The 22,161-nt window shown below is 42.6% G+C and overlaps 1 protein-coding gene across 1 annotated transcript in view; it reads right to left on the bottom strand.

Annotated features, from left to right (window-relative positions):
* LOC126249294 (doublesex- and mab-3-related transcription factor A2-like) overlaps window positions 1–22,161 on the bottom strand; it is a 144,486-nt gene that overhangs the window by 47,587 nt on the left and 74,738 nt on the right. The window contains exon 5 of the mRNA XM_049950948.1: window positions 19,839–20,034. Within this exon, the coding sequence (XP_049806905.1) occupies window positions 19,839–20,034 (196 nt within the window). The remainder of the gene's footprint in view (window positions 1–19,838; window positions 20,035–22,161) is intronic.

The raw sequence follows: 22,161 nt of genomic DNA, 5'->3' as shown, positions 1-22,161 counted from the left end.
TGCACCAAATTTTCATCTTCTGAAGTTGCTATTGGAATATCTTTTGCATATCAGAAACACCAGGGTAATCAAAATAGGACGTTGTGGTACATGATGTCTGTTTCAAGTCCTGAGTTAATACGTAATCAACGTGGAACTGATACACTCTGCTTCCTGTCATTCAGGTAAGATACAAACCATGAACCTGCTGTGTTTTTATGAGAATATGATGGTTTAAACCACCATAAACCTTAACCCAGTCACAAAATATTCACAATGCTAGTACGAGGATCGTTCAATAAGTAATGCCCCACATTTTTTTCCTCAGAACATATTTATTGTTAAGAGCCAGAATTTGGTGACAATATATATCAAGATGTCTTGTCCATGTCCTATTTTTCTACGTGGTGTCCATCACGTTCTATGGCCGTACGCCAACGTTGTGGAAGAGCTTGTATTCACTGCTGGTAAAAGCTCTTGTCCTGTAGGCGTAGCTATGTTTCCACAACATGATTGACACTCTCGTCATCTTCAAAGTTTGTTCCCAGTAGAGAATCTTTAAGCGGCCCAAAGAGATGGAAGTCCGATGGTGCCAGGTCTGGACTGTACGGTGTATGAGGCAATGATGTTAAACCCAATTTGGTGATGTGTTCCCGGGTTCTCAGACTTGTGTGTGGGCGTGCATTATCGTGTTGGAGCAAGATTTCTGCTGGATTCTTGTCCGATCGAACACTTCGGAAATGGTTTTTGAGTTTATTCAGAGCCTTCACGTACGCCTCTGAATTGATGGTTGACCCTCTTGGCATTACATCCACGAGAATGACGCCATCACAATCCCCGAAGACTGTCACCATGACTTTTCCAGCAGAGGGGGCTATCTTGAATTTGTTCTTTTGTGGTGAATGAAGATGATGCCACTCCATGGACTGGTTTTATGTTTCCAGCGCAAAATGGTACACCCAGCTTTCGTCCCCCACAGCGATCCATGACAGAAAGGCCTCTCCGTCGGTCTCAAAACGCTCCAACAATTCAGATGAAATGGCCTTTCTTTGAACACTCGTGTAACCCATCGTGAGCACCTCTTTGAATATCCGAGAGTCTCGATCAGTGCAGACGCATTTCCAGTGCTGACCGACAACTATAGGGCCAATTGTCGAGTTGTGATGCGCCGGTAGGCACGAATAATGGCATCCGCACGATTCAGCATGTCTGGAGCAATGGCTGTGACAGGACGTCCCGAGCGTGGCTGATTGTGGAGCTCTGTTTCTGCATTTACTAAGGCTGTAACTTTCTTTACCTATCACCCAATTGTACTCATATCAACTGCATCATCGTCATACACTGCACCCAACCGTTTATGGGTACTCATCACGTTTTGTTTTTTTTTTTCTGCACACAAGAATTCAGTAACAACACGCTGCTTGTAACGTGAGTCGTATGTGTACGCCATTTTGACTCTGTACTACGGCTCTGCAATCTGCCAGAACGGTCCGAAACTTCACCGGCGCACAGAACAAACAGCCGGCCGAAGTGGCCGTGCGGTTAAAGGCGCTGCAGTCTGGAACCGCAAGACCGCTACGGTCGCAGGTTCGAATCCTGCCTCGGGCATGGATGTTTGTGATGTCCTTAGGTTAGTTAGGTTTAACTAGTTCTAAGTTCTAGGGGACTAATGACCTCAGCAGTTGAGTCCCATAGTGCTCAGAGCCATTTGAACCATTTGAACAGAACAAACATCAAATGTGAAGCACCAACAAGGACGTTCGTCTATGTATATTAATGGCTTTTTTTTTTAAATGTGGGGCATTACTTATTGAAAGACCCTCTTAATTTATGATTTATTGATTCTAATATGTTAAAGTAAACATAACCTATCATTTAACTCTCAAACTTTCACCGGATTAAAACTATGTAACGCACTGGGAACTTAACCCACAAGCTTGCCAATCGTTGCTGACTAGGTTATCCAGGCGCTGTTCACTGCCCGCCTCAGAGTCTGATTGTCGAACTTCTCAGAATTTCTGCTGTATACCTTCTTGGACTCGCACCCCTGGAAGAAATTGTTTAGCCACAGCCTATAGGATTATTTCAAGAATGAGTTTTACGTTGCAGGGAAGTGTTTGTTTTTCTTAGGATGACGTGCTCAAAACTAAACTATCTGCTACTGACAGAAAAAAGTTGTTAAAACTGTCAGCAATTTTGGGGCTATCTTTCATCAGTCCACTATCTACTTTACACTAATTTTTTCATTTTCATGATTCGTTTTTCCCGTTTCCTTTACTAGGTTCCATATATTTCATATTTTGTTGCTAGTGGAGCTTATTTTTTTTATTTTTTTAGTATATACATTTTGATGCTCGAATGACATTACTTAAGAGTTTTACAGTACAGTTTTTAACGTGATGTAATCGTGTGTTCAAGTGCGTTCCTTGGTGTTAAGTACAGCCTTCTCTCACTCTTACATAATATTTTGATTCCATTCCCAGGATTTAAGTGCATTCAATCAGTACACATAAGTTAATTCTTAGGAAAACAGTTTGCAAAGTACATTTTGACTACCTTGTATAATACGTTACATTAGTCAATAACACCAGAGGTGTTGTGTACATCTTTACAGTTTGTATTTCACAATTATTTCTTGAATTTCCAATTTCTTTTTCATTTTTTACCCCTTTAGCTCTTTTTATTGATGTCTTGCACTTTGATATTAAATGTCAACAGCTGGCTTTCAAGGTTTGAGAGACCATTAACAAAGGAAACTACAAAATTACTTTGCAGTCTCGATGCTCCCTAAAAATGACGTCATAGTCAGGTTGATGGTTAGCAAAACTTTTGTTGCAGATTTTATGACGAGCATTAGGTTATATGAAATGGAAAGAGACACAAATGTTGATCTCGAAGAGGTACACTCTAAAAAATTAAATTAAAATCCACTTTTATATTACCTCATTCCTCTGGAAAGTTAAGAATTTTAATAACGTATCTAGTTGTTTCATAAATAATTCACCACTGCGACGTACAGCCTTCTATAATGTGACAATTATTGTTAACTTTACACGAAAATCTACTTGTGCAGCACCAGCTTCAAAATTCCGATCATTGCAAAATCTATGGATATCAGTTTTTTATATATTTATATCCTTTCTTTAAGTAAGTGAGAATTTCTTCTTTATGTGTACCGTACCTGTACTTCTTGAATACTTAATTACATCTTTCCATTTTGAGCATACCTATATCAGTGATCAATTGATGTGCAGAAAAACATATTACATATACATGTTTTCCCGAGTGCATTTCATGTAAACAAATGAAAAATTCTTTGATTTTTTAACCCGCCAATATCTCGATGCAATAGGTTTACTTTGAGCTACTTTTTGTCTTCATATGCTTCAGTTATATTTACTTATTTTAGCACCAAGAACCAAAAATCTGAGTATATCCTAAGAAAGGAGCTGTCCTCACACCAGTGACTACAGGATACTCTCATAACTGACAGCGAACCCCCTCCCCCCCCCCCCCCCCCCTCTTAAAAATTTTCCTTTCAGGCCACCGAATTTACTTCTCCTTTCAAAATTGTGTTATTTCATAATAACGTAACTTTTATTAACAGGTGTATGGAAGAGAGAGAAAAGATAAAAGTGGTATATCTATGTCTGTTATGGATCACTTTTATCTTTGTCCATCAGGTTGGTTGCATGCAGGACAGGGGTTGTCTACATGCTAGAACAATGACTTCATCAAGATGGCAGATGACGACAAATTTAAAAATCCAAGATGGCAGGAGATTTCAAAATTAAAGATAGCTGATGGTAGAAAATTTAAAGCTGTCAGATGTGAAGCAAATTTAAAAATTGAAGATTTCAGATGGCAGTAAACTTGAAAATTAAAGATAGTGGATGACGAAGTATATTTTTCAGCCATAGTGCAAGATGGCACTTGATGGAAAATTTTTGCAACGAATCACAGTGCAGTATTCTTTTTCTTTTTGTGATAGACCGCCATGTTCCAAAGTATCCACAGTGCTACTTATCAAATGCACACTTACACACACACACACACACACACACACACACACACACACACACACACACAATATCTTTTTTTTAATTTTTGCGTTATATTCAGAATTTTCGACAGAAGTTCAACAAGCTTTTTCAGTTGCCATGTTGAAACATGCTTGCATATTTATCAAAAATATTTCGTAATCACGCATACACACTCACAGACATACGCATATTAATCCAATAGATAATGTAAATGGCATAACTTGCAGTATTTCATAGTGATTTACATACAGCATACTCAAAAGTATCCAAACACTCTGATTTGTTTTTCACCATATTCAAAAGAATTTATCCAAAAATCTACGTTGCAGAAGTTTTGGCTGTACTCAAAAGTATCCAGACACCTCATTTTTTTCCTATGGCATTATATTCGAAATTATTGCATTTATCCAACAAAAAAGGTAAATGGCATAAGTTGTAGTATTTTTGTCCTGGCTCAAAAGTATCTGAACAAACTGTACTATTTTTTGCCATATTTATCAAAAAAAATTTACCTAACGGAAGTAACTTTTAGTGTGTTTGGTTGAGCTCAAAGGTATCCAAAAGCTCTGTACTTTTTGCTCAATAATTAGAATCATGTACTCCAAAAATTACTTGAAGGTTGTAACGGCCAGTCTTTTTTTGTTATGGTCAACAGTATCCAAATGCACTAAATTTTTATTCGACCTCACATTTGTCTAAAAATTGTGTATACGGTGTAACTTGCAGTTTTCAAACTACTTTACAGGGTGCTGAAAAACATCCGAATGTTCTGAAATTTTGCGGCATATTACAAGCATTTGTCCAGAAACGACATTCAGTAGCAACTGCGTCAGTGGAGAATTCTATTTCCTTGCCATAGGCACAAAGAATGCTCAAATTAACTGTTTTCCACATCCAAATTGTTTTATGATGCTTGTCAAGTGTTACAAGGCACGCAAGCAGGCATAGCCGAGAGTAAACTCGCTGAATGAAGTTTTTGCTTCTTTTGACAAGTTTTGTCTCGATGTGACATACAACCGAGACAGCATGACACACATGCCAAATAGGAATCGGTAATACTGAACTCAATGACTGAGTATTTTGTTTGTTCCAACAAGTTTTTGTTACTGACATCCAACTGATATAATACGATATGCATATCACATTGCAAAACACACATCAGCACTACTGATCATATAACTTACAGCTTAAAGTGCACTTGTCGAGGAGACTAAACAGTGTTAGTCCCACGTCAAATACTCCTCTCTAAAACTAAAAAGTCAATCAAACGTTATAGTGACCCAAAAATTGATTCTTCTTCTTCTTCCGTATCCGGATGCACAAATTATATCTTCCCTTCCCAGTAATTAGCAACGTAGGTTGCTTTGTAATTGACTTTCAAAATATCGTCTTTAGTGCATGTTATAGACATATCTGGGCAAATCAATAGGTGGTCCAAGTCCTGTATTGCTCCGCATTCACACCTGTCGCTATCACTGTAGCCCCATTTAAATAGGTTTGATTTGCACCCAGTTACTCCTGTGCGCAGCCGGTTTAATGACCTCCAAGTTGTAAAAAAGGTAGTTGAAATCCTGCAGATCCTTCCTCAAGTAGTTCCATTGTGGAGTGTGGCACCTTTTCTTCCCAAAGAGATAGCCGCCTTGCGACGGGCTTGGTAGCGAGCTCTTCAGTAGTTTCGATGAAACTCCTGCGGAATTTCAGCCGGACACGTTGTTTTCGGTGCATATGCATCGGGTGTCGAGGATCATTCTTTTGTTTTGATAATTCGATCTCGGCGGCTACTTGTCTGGGGATAGTGGGTGGTGCTATGCCTATGATGGGATAAATTTTGTCTTTGGGAGTTGATTTGAGGCATCCTGTGGCAATGCGTACAGTTTCGCTTACGGTGATGTTAACTTGCTTAGTGTGAGCAGAGTTCCTCGAAACTGGCGCCACGTATTCCACTGCTGAGATACTCAGCGCCAGACCCGTGGTGCGCAAAACGTGTGGTTGAGCTCCTGACGATGAACCTGTTAGCTTCCGCAGTATTTTGTTCCTGGCACAGACCTTTTTTTTAGTGTTGTGACAGTGCTGCTTAAAAGTAAGCGCTCTGTCCAATGTTACTCTCAGGTGTTTTGGGCTGTTTGTATGCTTCAGCTCTTCCCCTTGCCACATGGCTTGTTTGTTCCAAAGATGGAAGGCGGATACTTGAGATTTACTAGGGTTTGGTTTGAGATTATTGCCTTCGTAGTAGGTATCAAGTTCTGTTAAGGCTCCTGTGAGATTCTCCTCCACTTGTTCAAAGGTTTTATCCTGTGTGGCCACTGCTGCATCATCGGCATAAATGAACATTCGTGTCTGGTGGCTGATGGGAAGGTCATTCGTATAGATGTTAAATAATACTGGAGCCAAGACACTACCCTGTGCAAGACCATTTTTCTGTGTCCTCCATCGGCTGTTTTTAGATTATAAGGTTACATAGTAGCGCCTGTTCTGTAGCATGCATTGCACGAACATAGAAAGGGTGTAGTCCTTAGTGACATTATGCACTTTCTGGGTAAGCAACTTATGGTTAACTGTGTCATATGCGGCACTGAGATCCAGGAATGCGACCCCAGTTACTTCTTCTCTCTGATAGCCGTCTTCGATGTACTGTGTGAGATTAAGGATTTGGCTACAGCATGATTTTCCTGGTCGAAATCCAGCTTGTTCGTTTATGAGGGCTTTGTCCACATAATCAGCTATGCGTTTGAGGATCATTCGCTCCAGCACTTTAAATAGATGACAAATCAGTGAGACAGGCCGGAAATTTTTAGCTTCAGCTGGGTCTTTCCCTGGTTTTAGTAACGCAACAACCCGAGCTTTCCTCCACAGTTTAGGAATTTGCATTGTTATAATACAGTTATTCGTTAGCTCTAGGATCCATGCTTGTTCTCTCGGTCCAAAATATTTAATTTGCTCAGATCTCAGATCGTCGAGGCCAGCGGCCATATTGTTTTTCAAATCGTTGATGGCGTCTTGTAGCTCCTGAATGAAGAACGGGCGAGCTAGGAAGCCAATCTCCTCGTTCAATTTTCTTTTGATTTTGCCATTCCTGTTCTTCCTTTTAGTTTTTCCGTTCATGAGCAGCTGGTGAGCTATCTGATCTGGTGTAACTTCACTGTAATTTGCTTGCGGTTCTGTTGGGTCGTTGCTGAGACTTTTGAGCAGTTTCCATGCCTTCCTACTGCTGTGCTTCATGTCCGTCTCCTGTAGGAGGTTGCACCACTTTTCCTTTCTCGCTTCGGAGATACCAGACATCGGTACCTCACCTGCCTGGATCGTTTCCTCTGAGAAGGGGGCCTTATTGTAAAGTTCTTCATACTTTTCCAGAGCTTCCTTGCTGCTGCCATTGAGTTCAGCAATATACTGAGTGCGGCACCAAATTGGTTCAAATGGCTCTGAGCACTATGGGACTTAACTTCTGAGGTCATCAGTCCCCTAGAACTTAGAACTACTTAAACCTAACTAACCTAAGGACATCACACACATCCATGCCCGAGGCAGGATTCGAACCTGCGACCGGAGCGATCGCGCGGTTCCAGACTGTAGCGCCTAGAAACGCTCGGCCACTTCGGCCGGCCTGAGTGCGGCACCCTCTAGGTATACGCCGTCGAGAGATTTTCTTGACGAGGTCTATAAAAGTTTCATATGATTGAACTTCTGGTTTAATTTCCAAGACCTCCTTATCAAGGTCCTCTTGAAGAGTTCCCAATGAGCTTTTTTGAAGTTGAAGCGTCTCTTGAAGGGCATTACATCTGATTTGATTACTGCCGTAATGCAGCAAGTTATTGCTCTGTGTTGCGATCTTTGAATTGGGTCCTCGATTTGCTTTACAGTTTGCAGGGATACCTTCTCGGAGACAAAGATGTTACCTGGATTATATCCTCGTTTCCATCTTCCGCTGTTAAATGATGCAGGCAACTTTGGGTCATGTATCAATTTCAGTTTAGCCTGGTCTGCCCAGATCTCCAGCATTTCGCCATCGTCATTTGTCTCTTTATAGCCCCATGCGAGACCATTGCAGTTAAAATCTCCTAGTACAACTTTAATGTTTTTTGAATGGAAATGCCCAGGCTCCGTAAATTTGAACCTTGCACTGGGTGGTTGGTACACGAATGTTACAGTACATAAATGTAGCCGAATAGTTAAAATTTCTATATTTTCTTCGCAGGTCAAATTGATTATTGTTCACTTCTATGATGTCTACCAAGTATCAGAATGTTATTTTCCATGTCTGAGATATATACAACAATACTTCAGCAACACAAAAAGGGCAATGTTTACTTCAATTTTCACAACGTTAATTTACACACACACATACACAACACACACACACACACACACACACACACACACACACACACAAACACAAACACACACACATACATTCACACATGCACGCACACGCGCTCAAGCGCACACGCACAAACACATACAAATGTCAAGTTGGTGTCTAACACATGACTGTGAACTCTAGAGTATATCTGCTCCAATGATATTTTCCCAGTTTCAGATAACAGACAGCTGACAATGCAAGTTAGGCCTAACAGATTGATGGCAACCTGGCCAAGCAGAAAATACAAGTTGGCTAAAATACTAGTGAAGCACACAACAAACAGGCAGTCTGGATGTAATTAATTAGACCTACTCCTGATGTGAGGATCAATGCGTCCACAAATTAACTATTTCTCAATCTGTAAGTTTACAACTGTACATAAATATGTAAATGCTGTGGGCACTTCACTCTGATGCTGTGTATTGTCATAACCAAACGTTTCTCACCACCACCGAGCAGCGTAGCGCAGTAGTTACCGCAGTGGATTCGCTTTCGAGAGGACGACCGTTCAAACCCGCATCCCGGCATCCTGATTTAGGTTCTCCATGATTTCCATAAATCGCTTAAGGCATATGCGGGAATGGTTCTTCCGAAAGGGCCTGGCTGCTTTCCTTCTCCATCCTTCCATAATCCGAGCTTGTGCTCCGTCTCTTATAACTCGTTGTCGACGGGATATTAAACACTAATCTCTTCCTCCTTAATCAATGTAGGAGAGATGAATGTACTGAGAAAAATATATCCGATAACACTGTTAAGCAATTATTGACTTTTATTGCAAATTATTGGGTGTAGTCGAGGCCAAGTACGAAACAAACTACTGTAGTATTTACCAATCGGAACAATCGTGCCAATGCTGTTTAAAACGTTTCCCCAATTGGAATTATGGCGCCAAAGCTCTCTCAAGGTTTGCCAATTAGAAGTTAGGCTTTCTAAAACTCTGTAAAGGAGGAGCAGCTGAAAGACAAGCATGATAGAACAATTAGGATGAGGAAAATAATCAGTTTGAGGATTCTCTCTGCTTACAGTAAGGAAATCAAACTTTCCACATACGCAAATGCTACTTTAGGTAATTTTTGGATAAATACTTTTATATATGCCACAAAAAATTCAGAATGTTGGGATATTTTTGAGAGCCCTGTAAGGCACTTCGAAAGGTGAAAGTTACACCCTTTATATCATTTCTCAGTAAGTATGACGTAAAAAAATTCAGAGCTTTCAGATAGTTTTGAGCACAGCCAAAAATACTTTGCGTAATATTTTTGGTAATTTCTTTTAATATGGTGCAAAAAAATTACAGCATTTCGATACTTTTGGATACCCTGTAAGGTACTATGAAATACTGCAAGTTACATCCTTTATGTAGTTTTGTGTGCGTGTGTGCATGTGTGTGTGTGTGTGTGTGTGTGTGTGTGTGTGTGTGTGTGTGTGTCTGTCTGTTTGTTTGTTTTTCCGAATAACGTTTGGTAAATGATTGAATAATTTTCCACGTGGAGCTCCAAGAGGCTTGTGGAAATACTGTGGATGCTTTCTAACATAGTACAAAAAATTATATTGCACTTTGATTGGTTGTAAAAATTTTCTTGTCAGTGCTATATTGCTCTCTGATTGGCTGAAGGGCATACCCTGTTATCCACCATTCTAATTTTTTAAATGTTTAACTTTTAAATTTGCTGTGCGCCCAGCATCTTTAATTTTTAAATTATCTGCCATCTTCTAATGGAAGTGTGTGCTGTTATCCAGTATGAATCAACAGGTGGAAGTAGTGTGCCAGTCACACGTGAACACCTAAAAACCGTGTATGGTGAAGAGATCATGTCTCGTGGAATGGTTGGTCGCTGGTGTCACACGTTCTGAAAAGGAAGGCAGAGTGTGGATGATGAAGATCGAAGTGGATGTCTGCATATCACAAATGGAAACAACATTACTCCTTGTGCGACAGCCGGCCGGTTCTAGGCGCTTCAGTCACTGCTACGGTCGCAGGTTCGAATCCTGCCTCGGGCATGGATGTGTGTGATGTCATTAGGTTGGTTAGGTTTAAGTAGTTCTAAGTCTATGGGACTGATGACCTCATATGTTAAGTCCCATAGTGCTTAGAGCTTTTTGACATTAAAGCTTCCATGTGATAAACAATGAAGTTGCTTTCGGAACGTCTCTCGTATTTACACCATACAGTGTGATGTTTTTAAACGTTAATGAACTTTTAAAAACTTCCGAAGCGAAATACACTCCTGGAAATGGAAAAAAGAACACATTGACACCGGTGTGTCAGACCCACCATACTTGCTCCGGACACTGCGAGAGGGCTGTACAAGCAATGATCACACGCACGGCACAGCGGACACACCAGGAACCGCGGTGTTGGCCGTCGAATGGCGCTAGCTGCGCAGCATTTGTGCACCGCCGCCGTCAGTGTCAGCCAGTTTGCCGTGGCATACGGAGCTCCATCGCAGTCTTTAACACTGGTAGCATGCCGCGACAGCGTGGACGTGAACCGTATGTGCAGTTGACGGACTTTGAGCGAGGGCGTATAGTGGGCATGCGGGAGGCCGGGTGGACGTACCGCCGAATTGCTCAACACGTGGGGCGTGAGGTCTCCACAGTACATCGATGTTGTCGCCAGTGGTCGGCGGAAGGTGCACGTGCCCGTCGACCTGGGACCGGACCGCAGCGACGCACGGATGCACGCCAAGACCGTAGGATCCTACGCAGTGCCGTAGGGGACCGCACCGCCACTTCCCAGCAAATTGGGGACACTGTTGCTCCTGGGGTATCGGCGAGGACCATTCGCAACCGTCTCCATGAAGCTGGGCTACGGTCCCGCACACCGTTAGGCCGTCTTCCGCTCACGCCCCAACATCGTGCAGCCCGCCTCCAGTGGTGTCGCGACAGGCGTGAATGGAGGGACGAATGGAGACGTGTCGTCTTCAGCGATGAGAGTCGCTTCTGCCTTGGTGCCAATGATGGTCGTATGCGTGTTTGGCGCCGTGCAGGTGAGCGCCACAATCAGGACTGCATACGACCGAGGCACACAGGGCCAACACCCGGCATCATGGTGTGGGGAGCGATCTCCTACACTGGCCGTACACCACTGGTGATCGTCGAGGGGACACTGAATAGTGCACGGTACATCCAAACCGTCATCGAACCCATCGTTCTACCATTCCTAGACCGGCAAGGGAACTTGCTGTTCCAACAGGACAATGCACGTCCGCATGTATCCCGTGCCACCCAACGTGCTCTAGAAGGTGTAAGTCAACTACCCTGGCCAGCAAGATCTCCGGATCTGTCCCCCATTGAGCATGTTTGGGACTGGATGAAGCGTCGTCTCACGCGGTCTGCACGTCCAGCACGAACGCTGGTCCAACTGAGGCGCCAGGTGGAAATGGCATGGCAAGCCGTTCCACAGGACTACATCCAGCATCTCTACGATCGTCTCCATGGGAGAATAGCAGCCTGCATTGCTGCGAAATGTGGATATACACTGTACTAGTGCCGACATTGTGCATGCTCTGTTGCCTGTGTCTATGTGCCTGTGGTTCTGTCAGTGTGATCATGTGATGTATCTGACCCCAGGAATGTGTCAATAAAGTTTCCCCTTCCTGGGACAATGAATTCACGGTGTTCTTATTTCAATTTCCAGGAGTGTATATGAAATTGAGACAAGTAACTAATATAATACACATGGCGCTGCAAATGTTGGGAAATACTCCAAAAGTGGATGACAAATGTGAAGTCACTAGATGACATACCTCGCCGAACTTGCAGCGGCTGAACCTGTCGGTCTGTCTCAACTGATCAATCCAAATATTCGCGTCGGTGTGACTCCGCCCCTACGTGCGCGACTTTAGCACGTGCAGCTCAGGGTTCGATTCATGCGTCTATCAGGCAGAATCTTTTCATTACACGAGACAACTGTGTGTTTAACCTCAGGTATTTCTTTATTAACTGATTTACCACTCTCGCGCTTTCCGCTGGTTATTACAAAATACATTACAACAAAAACCTATAGTTTTGCGTCACAAATAAAGGAGTATAAGTTTACGAAATACGTCATTACCAGTAAATTATCTATGTTCTCTCTACAACATAACTTCTGTAAACAAAAAAAAGAAGGGAGAAAAAGAAAGATACACAAAATAAAAATAGCTTCTGCTTGGTTACAGATAGCGCAATAATTTTGTAATTTCTGCGTTTACAACACACTAACAAGAGGTGTTCGAAATTTGCACCGCCTGCTTGACCGCAAGTATTGCATCTCTCAGTCATCCCTCCACGAACGCGCTCGAAAATATCGTCCGTATTTTGAATGTGACGTCATATGATCAAAATTTGTCATCCACTTTTGGGGTATTTCCCAACTTTTGCGGCCACGTGTGTCTTATATTAAATTACTTTTTTCAGTGTCACCTATGTAGCTAAGGGAGTTTTTAAACGTTAATGAGGATCAACCTGTATAGAAATATCTTACGTTCATAGAAAATGACCATTACAATGGAACTCTTGGTTTGAAATCCAACGATCTCATTGCTTGTGCATGTAGTTTATGACACGTGAGTAATGTCTAGTTGCCCGCCCGGTTGGCCGTGGGGTCTAACGCACGGCTTTCCGGGCGGGAAGGAGCGCCTGGTCCCCGGCACGAATCTGCCCAGCGGACTTGTGTCGAGATCTGGTGAGCCGGCCAGTCTGTGGATGGTTTTTAGGCGGTTTTCCATCTGCCATGGTGAATGCTCGCTGGTTCCCCTTATTCCGCCTCAGCTACATTATGTCGGCGATTGCTGCGCAAACAAGTTCTCCACGTACGCATACAATACCATTACTCTACCACGCAAACATAGGGGTTACACTCGTCTGGTATGAGACGTTCCCGGGGGGGGGGGGGGGGGGGGGTGAAGTGGACTGCGGTAGTCGTCGTGGAGTTGCGGACAACTGCAGCTGCGACGAGGACGGAGCCTCTCCGTCGTTTCAATACAATACAATACAATACAATACGATGTCTGGTCCATCGGTACGATTCTCTTAATATTCTTCGAAGCGTGTATTTCATGGGCTAGCTGACGTTTGCTTATTGATGAATCTTCTCTTACATAACCTAACATCATCTCCCAAAATTCTACGATCCAGCTTCTCGTAAGTGTCTACCCATGGCGATGAATTTCTTCTTATTGAAATGACATCTGTTGCTTCGTCTTCAGCTATCAGTCATGAACGGTAAACAGTGGTAAACTTTACCAGGCAGACATACCAGACGAGCGTGTGTTGTTTTCAAGGTTTCACTACCAACGTAGACACATCAGAAAGTCGTTTATTATGAACAGTAAACTGTTTACGAACACGTCGCTGACATGCATTGCTCGTTCAAGACCTCGAGTCTCCTAAGATATTCATTTTCAACTATTAGTTCTTTATATCAAACCAATCAGTTTAAGAATTTCTTCCGTTTCTGTAACTTTGACACTGAAGATTTTGGGCACTTTGTATATGCTCTGGAATCGCTTGAGACGCGGCTTCCACTGCACTCCTGTTTCCACAGCAGTCACATAAGTTCGCCAGTAAATAGTCCCAGGAAAGCGTGATGACGATTTATGACACCCCCAGCTCAGTCTACAAGTAAGTAAAACCGAAGGCTGGTTTGAACACCACAGTGTTTTACTTGGCATGGTCTTATAATAGGTGATCTGCCCTTGAACTTCTCCGACGTTTGAACTGAGGTAAGCAGACAATTATAGTGGGACCAAGAGTTTTACATGAACTCCACGTCACGATGCTTCTTGCGGTTTTCCACGTTAACAAATCATTGACAAAGGTGAAATATGTGATAAGAGACACAGAAAAATTTCTGGAAATGGTTTGGGCTCGAGCCCCATATCTATAGGCTGGCACTTACCTCCAGAACCACCGAGTCATAACTACTGTTTTGTGTTTAATAAAAAATTTGTAAGTGTGTTAGATTTCTCAGATGTCGAGTAGTTGGCGGACGACGATTGACGGTGTGGTCAGTGCCCTCACTGTACTCCTGGCGTCCTTGTCCTGCCTTAAATATCGAAGTCCATGCTGTAGCATTCTAGTGATGTATACCCAGAAATGTTTTTACCATAGTGCAACACCACTAATGTGTTCGGCGACCTGGAGGTTGCTGCAGGGTGTGCCTGATGTAGGACTGCCGATTTTGCCGGGAGTTACTCTGTGATGATGTTCACACATACACATTCTCGTCGTAACAGCAGTTGCGTTTACGTACATGCCTGTTTGACTCCACCTATTAGTCGACCACAATAATACTGCACATGGCAGTGAGTGCGCTTCGGTACGATTGTCGTGAGTTTCTGTCGCGATATTTCAAGAAGACACCATGAATGATTTTATAGTATATGCACAACTGTCTTGAAATCATTCAGAATGCAATGCGTACTTGTTTACTGTAATGTCACCACGTTGCCGCGCGGAGTGGCCGCGTGTTTTGAGGCGCCATGTCACGGACTGCGCGGCCCCTAGCACCGGAGGTTCGAGTCCTCCCTCGGTCATGGGTGTGTGTGTGTGTGTTTAAGTTAGTTCAAGTAGTGTTTAAGTCTCGGGACCGATGACTTCAGAAGTTTGGTCCCTTAGGAATTCACACACACGTCACTACCTGTTATTGATAACGGCCACGAGGGGCCAAGTGCAATAACATCGTGATTGGCTAGTACGTTAAATCTATCACCTCCCGTATGTGACACCTATTCGTTTTTGCCGCCTTACAGGTATTGGGACTATCAGGTCGTACGTATGCATGCATCTGTGTCTCAGTTGCCATAGTAAAACGAAGCCACTTAAAGGCACTCTTAAGTGCCTTTTTAACTGATTGATTCTCGGAGATTATACTCAGCGGCAGTCTTAAGCGGGAATTACGTATTATTTCGGCGAGCTAATGAAATTCATCTAGTCACTCAAATAGAAATGCCTGCAAATATGAGAACGGTAAAGATTTCTAAGTGCTCCTTGGCCCCAAATTCAAGATACCTTAACACAACTGAACGTCAGTGGAGCCATATCATTCGTATTGTTCAGTGTATGAATTATTTGCCACACATCCTTATCTAGTTGTAGGAAATACTGTATATAACCTTGAAGGCTTTTAAGCTTCAGGTGGAGTCATTTCTAACTTTTCTAGCTTCTGTGGTCTGCAACGGTGTTTAAGTCTGTTATTAGCAGATCAAACAAATATGACTCCATAGTGTAAGTATAGCTGTACACTGTACCGTTAGGAATCTAAGGGCTAGAGCTGGATGCATAAAGGCGATAAGGCAGCACAAGAAATATCGCAGTTTGCCTCAGGAAAGTTAACGCGTCCAGTTCACTCTTAGCACAAATGAATGTCGCATCATGGGTTGGCACCGCTCGGTGCAAAGGTACAACAAAAGCAAACTTTTTGTGCAATGTTATTTGGTTTTTATAATTAATTTAAATGAATATGTCGTCTGCTATTTTCAAAATTATAATTATAATTTTAATTTTATCAGCCGGCACTGCAAGCTGAGCGTGTTCGTTCACCCTCTGTAATAATGGAAAAAAAGAGCGAAGTTGCCGGCGCGGTAGCTTAGGGCGTTCGGTCAGCGGGCTGGCCACCTTCTGTAACAAAAATCTGAGTCATATTTTCAGTTATATACTTCCGCATGGATCCACAAAATCAAAGACAAAATATAACAAAGAAACAGATAGGGAAAATATGGTTAGTGTCGCTGCCTCCAGTGCGGAAAGCCCTGGATTCGATTCCCGGAAGCTCCTCGGGATTTTGCTGAAGTAGAGAGGCCTGGTACGGGGTCCACTCAGCCCTCGTGGGCTAAATGAGAAGCTGCTTGAATAAATAAGCAACGACTTCATTCAGATTCACCTACTGGTATTACCTCTCATGTCCCACGATCATAGACGGCTCCTCTTACTGCCTTGTAGGTAGCAGTCGGCCATTCGGAACAGGTCGAACACCTAATTCCTGAGTACACCTAATTCGTGAGTGGTGATTACGTCGATTTATAAGAGAAAATCATAGTGTTTTTAACTTTCCCTAATTTTTTGTTGAGCTTCAAATATTGAATTGACAAATTCGACACTTAAGCTGAGAAGAAGTTTACTGATTCGAAATGCACCGTAGTGAGATCAAAGCTTGTGCACGTCTCCACGAAATACTCCATCAGACACAATATCGATTACCCATGGAACTTAACTGACAAAATAACAAATAATAACATGGTTTGTTGCTTAGTAACCTAAATTCTGTAGAATCATTACATTAAAAATGTACTATTACTTAGTTATTTATTATAAATTATGTCCAAGATTAAGTTGTATGCAAAATAGGTTCTCATTTGACAATATTGTTCTATTATACCCTTCGGAAACTAAAAGTTGTACGAAAACATGTTACTACAGTTGGAAGTAACGATTAAATTGAAAAATGTGTTGAGTTTTTTCACATAACTCACCAGGATAACAAAAAGCACAAATGCGACACACTTCAGGGTGACCGTGACATTCTTCTCTTGTGTGAAGCTGTATGAGAAACGAAAGTTCTTATATCAAGATCGATTTTATTTTACTGAAGTTACTGATTCATTAAAAATTCTTACCTGCTGAACGGTTTTAATAAGAAAACAATTACTAAGAATATTAGAGAGAAAACGTGTATTTAAACTGCATATATTAGAACTTGTAAATATCAACGGACTACTTGTGATCTTTCCTCAGTGTAACGGTAACTGAAATCTAAATCGTATATTCCGAACTTCTTAAGTCCGGATGGCATATCTTAAATGTCTTGATTAAACACATATTTGGAGAACACCTCTACATTTCCTGAAAAGTTTGGTTGATACAACAATCATTCTGAATCAGGTTAAAAAAAGGTAAGTTATATTTTGTAACATGAAGCTTGAGAAAGCTAATTTTATTTCCAAAATTGTAATATGCTAACAAGTCGACTTTCATTGTAGAATCTAGTAGCTACATCTTTACAATTAAATGGTTATCATGTAAGTGATATTTATTTGAGGTACGTGCATACCGTACATAATAGCTGTTAGGATTTTACACTGTAAAGAATCATTGCACTGTAGTGCAGAAAAGATGTCTTAATAACAAAAATAGAATATCATATTTACGGTCACTATTCTTCTTCGTGCTGCTTTAACAGTTATGGTACACTGACTTAACTAATAACAGTCAAAGGTAACATTGATACTAATGACCAATAATAACATTACACATAAATAAAGCATCAGACAGTTACTAAAATTGTTTGTTCCTGTTTAGTATTTTCTTGAGTATCAAAAGCAGTTTGTCTAAATTTTTACTTTAAAAATAACAAATATCACACATAATTATTGGCTTATTGGAGAACGTTTCTGAGAATGGTGAAAGCTATGGTCTTCTAAAGCGTTATGTAACGAAACGGCAATTTTTGTTACAATGCGCTTTTATAGACACCTCCCATTAAATTGCTAGCCATTTGCGATGAGTGAATTTATTCATTCGCCTAGTTCAATGCGCAAGTTTTCGTAAATATAGATCACTACAACTTTAATAAACATTATAAACATTAATATCTGAGTAGCAGATAGAGGATGCAACGGATAATTAGTCAGTATAAGTTTACATGCTGCCACATTCCAGATTTGTGCATGAATGTCGAGTTGCAGAGCCAAATGATAAGGTGCTTACTTTGTGGACTGCCCTGCACTCATAGTGTTATTTGGCCAGTTCCTAAAGCCACGAACTGTTCGTGGGCAACATTGTTAGTGAAGTAAACTGACAGTAAGCTTCAATCCATAACACCGCAGGAAACTGTCATAATTCACGTGGCGAACATCGAAATACTCACTAAATGAGCTACATCAACAGTAGCTCCCAGAAACTGAGGCGGCTGTCGTAGAGACCTGTGTTTGCATCCTCAACAATTATGAAATGATACTTTCTGCTTGTAAGAACTTGTAGTTTCTTCCTTGACATTGATCATGTAACTCTTACGTTGACATATTAACTATCGGATACTGCGTATGATACTTCTAGTTCTTCAGAAACACATGTAGGTTATCAAAATATCCAGGGGTGTGCTGCCGGTCTATAGTGTCCAACGTGCCCGTTGGACACTATAGACCGGCAGCACACCCGTGGGTATTTTGATTATCAAATACGCCGGGAGAAACTCAAGAATCACACATGTAGGTTGTTTGTCTCTTGAAATATGGCTGATGTACTAATGAAAATAGTGTTTCAGTACACAGACGATGGTTATGAATCTGCAGTATTACATAGCATGCTTAGATTTTTGTCGGGAAGTAGGTACAGCAGCAAGGCAGATACAACATGTACAGAGAGTAAACTTTTTGATACCAGATATATTGAAATTAACTGCAAAAACCAATATCAAACCTTCTCAGCTGCTAATTTGACTATGCTTCTGCCTTGAAAATAACGTGCAGTCTCGATAATCTACAGTGTCTACGGAACACTGCTTCATCCTCATGTAAGCAAGTCTATCTGTAAAGAAAACATTCCAGTGTGGCACTGAATTCTTATGAATTTTTACATTCTCAGACTTATTAGAGCTAAGAAAAATCCCTTCTCTGCGGAGACATTTCTGGTGGTCTTTCATAATAAAACGTTGCAGGATTGTTTTCTTTTCGACTGTTTTCATACATTCCTTCCTCTGCATAATGTAACTGTCATCGGTCAAGAGATCCTACCTCCAGCGAATGATTAACAATAGCGTCGAGGGAGTTTCGGAACAGGTTAATAGTGGTATATTTTATTTACATTATATCACTACGTGATCCAATGTGTTGCATCACGTTCATGCTGCCAAGACGAGCAAAACCTCGTGTTGTAGTGAAATGTTTTTAGAAATATTTAAAAACGCGATCACTCATATCTTCGATAGTATTTTACTGCAAAGTGCCGTCTGTTTTCAGTCAAACAGTTCTCTTTATTTATTTAGCGCTTGGCTGACGCTTCACTACATGCAGCATAGTAGTCTCGCCGGCTTTTAAACGTTCAGTCTCGTCCACCAAATGGGACTCTCGCGCTGGAGAAATTCTTACAGAATTTTGTAAACTGATTTAATCTCGGGAGCTTTTGTTCAGTTCAGTTCTTAAGACTGACGAATCTGATATTGGTTCGCATACACTGGGGCCGAAGATGTTTGGAAGTTTGAGTAGCCTGTAAGGAGTCTCGTACGGGATGAAACCGACGAGTAGAGAACTACGAGGGAGTGAGCTGTCCGTGTGGGCTCCTCAGCTGATGGAGAGCTTTCCGAGCGCCTTCCCGTCGCACTCGCCGCAGCCCGGCACGCCGCACGGCCGGAAGATGGATTCTGCGGCGGCGGGCAGGAAGAGGCCCGGCGGCGGCAGCAGCGGCGGCGGGTACAGCGACTGCAGCGCCAGCAGCGACGACACGAGCGGCGGCAGCGCGGGCGCCGCCCCCACACCCGCCCCCGCGCCCGCCGCGCCGCTGCCGGGGGTGACCGGTGTGAACGCAGACCGCCCCGACATCGACACCGGGCCGCCCACACCGACTCGGCTGCCGCCGCCGCCGCCGCCGCCGCCGCCGCCCCCGCTGTTGCTACTGCTGGCTGCAGAGGACGAGCTGCTGGCCGCCGCCGTCGTAGCCCCCTTCGCTGTCACCGACCTGAACACATACGGGGCTCGGTCAAAGTGATAAGCACGTCGGTAATGCTAATACCACGCTACTTTGATAATGGGCTCAATTCGGCGACGAAGAGAGTCCACGAGTTTCTTGTAGGTCGGCCGGAGTTAAAATAACAAATTTTCCTCACGCGTTTGCTGAACTAAGTTACATATACAGGGTGCACTAAAATTCCCCTTACAAACTTCTAGGACTTGTAGAAGGACTAAGTAGATGATATTTTGAAACGGAACCCTTGTCCGGTAACCTACCGTTGCCGTGCTACAACCATTTGAAAACATGAAACGTCCTGGCAGATTAAAACTGTGTGCCGGACCGGCAGGAAGTTTCATATCAACACACACTCCGCTGCAGAGTGAAAATCTCATTCTTCGTTGGAAAACATGTTGGTAGCGCAATCGCTTTTACAAGTAATTCATTAGGTGTGACCCAGTACATCACTTGTTTTGCAGTTCAACTCGTTAATAACCAAAGAAACAAAAAGGGAACTTAATCAGTTTTCACAAACATTGTTGTTCACCGTTAAACGTATTCGGGTGTTCAGCTTCTCCTTGGAACACCAGTCACGCCTGCTCACGGAGAAGGTATCCGTTTCTCGAAGCCGTTGCGTAATTGTGGCGAGAAGGGTATACGATGGAGTCTGACGTTGTGCATAACGATCTCGATGAAGGCGTGGAGCAGCTCTTCCATAATTGTGAACTTCACCATACAGAAGGATCATATCTGAGTATTCTGCAAACGTGTACTCAACCATGTAGTTCTAACACTCACAGGTCAGAGAAGTAGGATAGACGTCGAATGACGTCAGCCGATCCGACGTAAGCACCCCACACCGTAACTACCTTGTTGCATACCTACCTAGCAAACACGTTTTCAAGCAGCTGTAGCACGAGAAACGGTACGTTTCCGGACACAGGTTCCAGTTCAAAATATTGTCTACTCAGTCCCCTGGCTAAAAGTCCTAGAAGTTTGTAGCGGGAATTTTAGAGCGCCCTGTATAAGGGGCAGTCAAGTGAAAACCGAACACCCACCACAACGGGATCGTTGAATGGTTTCATTCAAAAGTGATCACCACACGCGTTAAGGCATTTATCCCACAGGGGGACGAGACGATCAGTTGCTGTCTCGTGCACCCACTCTTGCACCTCCTCGTCCGACTAACACCGATGTCCAAGCACGTCTTTCTTCAGACCGCTAAAGATGAGAAAATCACATGGCGAACGATCCGGGCTGTACAGAGGGTATTGCAGTGTTTCCCAATAAAATAGTTAAAGCGTAGCCTTTGTCCTATTGGCAGCGTGGGAGAATGGCGTTATCGTGCAACAGGACAATTCCGTCAGACAGTATTTCTGGACGTTTTTAATTTATGGCGCGTAGCAGTTTCTGCAAAGTGTGTTCATATCACTGCGCTACGATTGTCGTTTCAAGGTAGAAGAAATCGACAAGCAGAGGGCCTCTGCAGTCGAAGAAGAAGGTCGTTAGGACCTTACGTAGTGCCAACATTTGGAGCCCGAAGGCAAATGGCAATGCCAACAGTGGAAACATCCCTCATTTCCCCCGCCAAAGTAATTGTTTATACAAATTCCGGCAAGGTAGACGTCGGTTTCAATCGGTCGGGGATGTGCAAGAGTGGGTGTGGTTACGGATCCGTCAGTGACCGAGAGCAATCTACGAAACAGGAATTGATCGTCTCGTCTCTCAGTGGGAAAAATGTCTTAATACGTGTGGTAATTACTTTTGAATAGAACCATTCCATGGCTCGTTGTGACGGGCGTTTGGTGTTCATTTAACTATCCTTTATAACACTGGCATACGGACTGGTTATTTTACTACCGCACTCCTAAATCACTTGTGCCTGGTTCCTCTCGGCTGTTATCCTCTTGTGCTTCCACTGCCAATTAAAACTATCCTGTAATGTTCATTAGATGGTAGCAGGTTGGAGAAACACTGACACAATGATAACCACGAGCAAGTGACAGATATTATAATACACTGTAACCAAAAATTCTATTAAATGGTTGCACTTTTCGCAACTGATTTTGATTACATTCATCATATAAATACAAGTTACCATCTAAATCACATAGTGCTTTAAGTATAATGAAGACT

Source organism: Schistocerca nitens, chromosome 3, assembly GCF_023898315.1.
Source record: "Schistocerca nitens isolate TAMUIC-IGC-003100 chromosome 3, iqSchNite1.1, whole genome shotgun sequence".
Lineage (NCBI taxonomy): Eukaryota > Metazoa > Arthropoda > Insecta > Orthoptera > Acrididae > Schistocerca > Schistocerca nitens.
The sequence above is the reverse complement of the archived record's forward strand: the minus strand, read 5'-3'. Positions and strand labels throughout refer to the sequence as shown.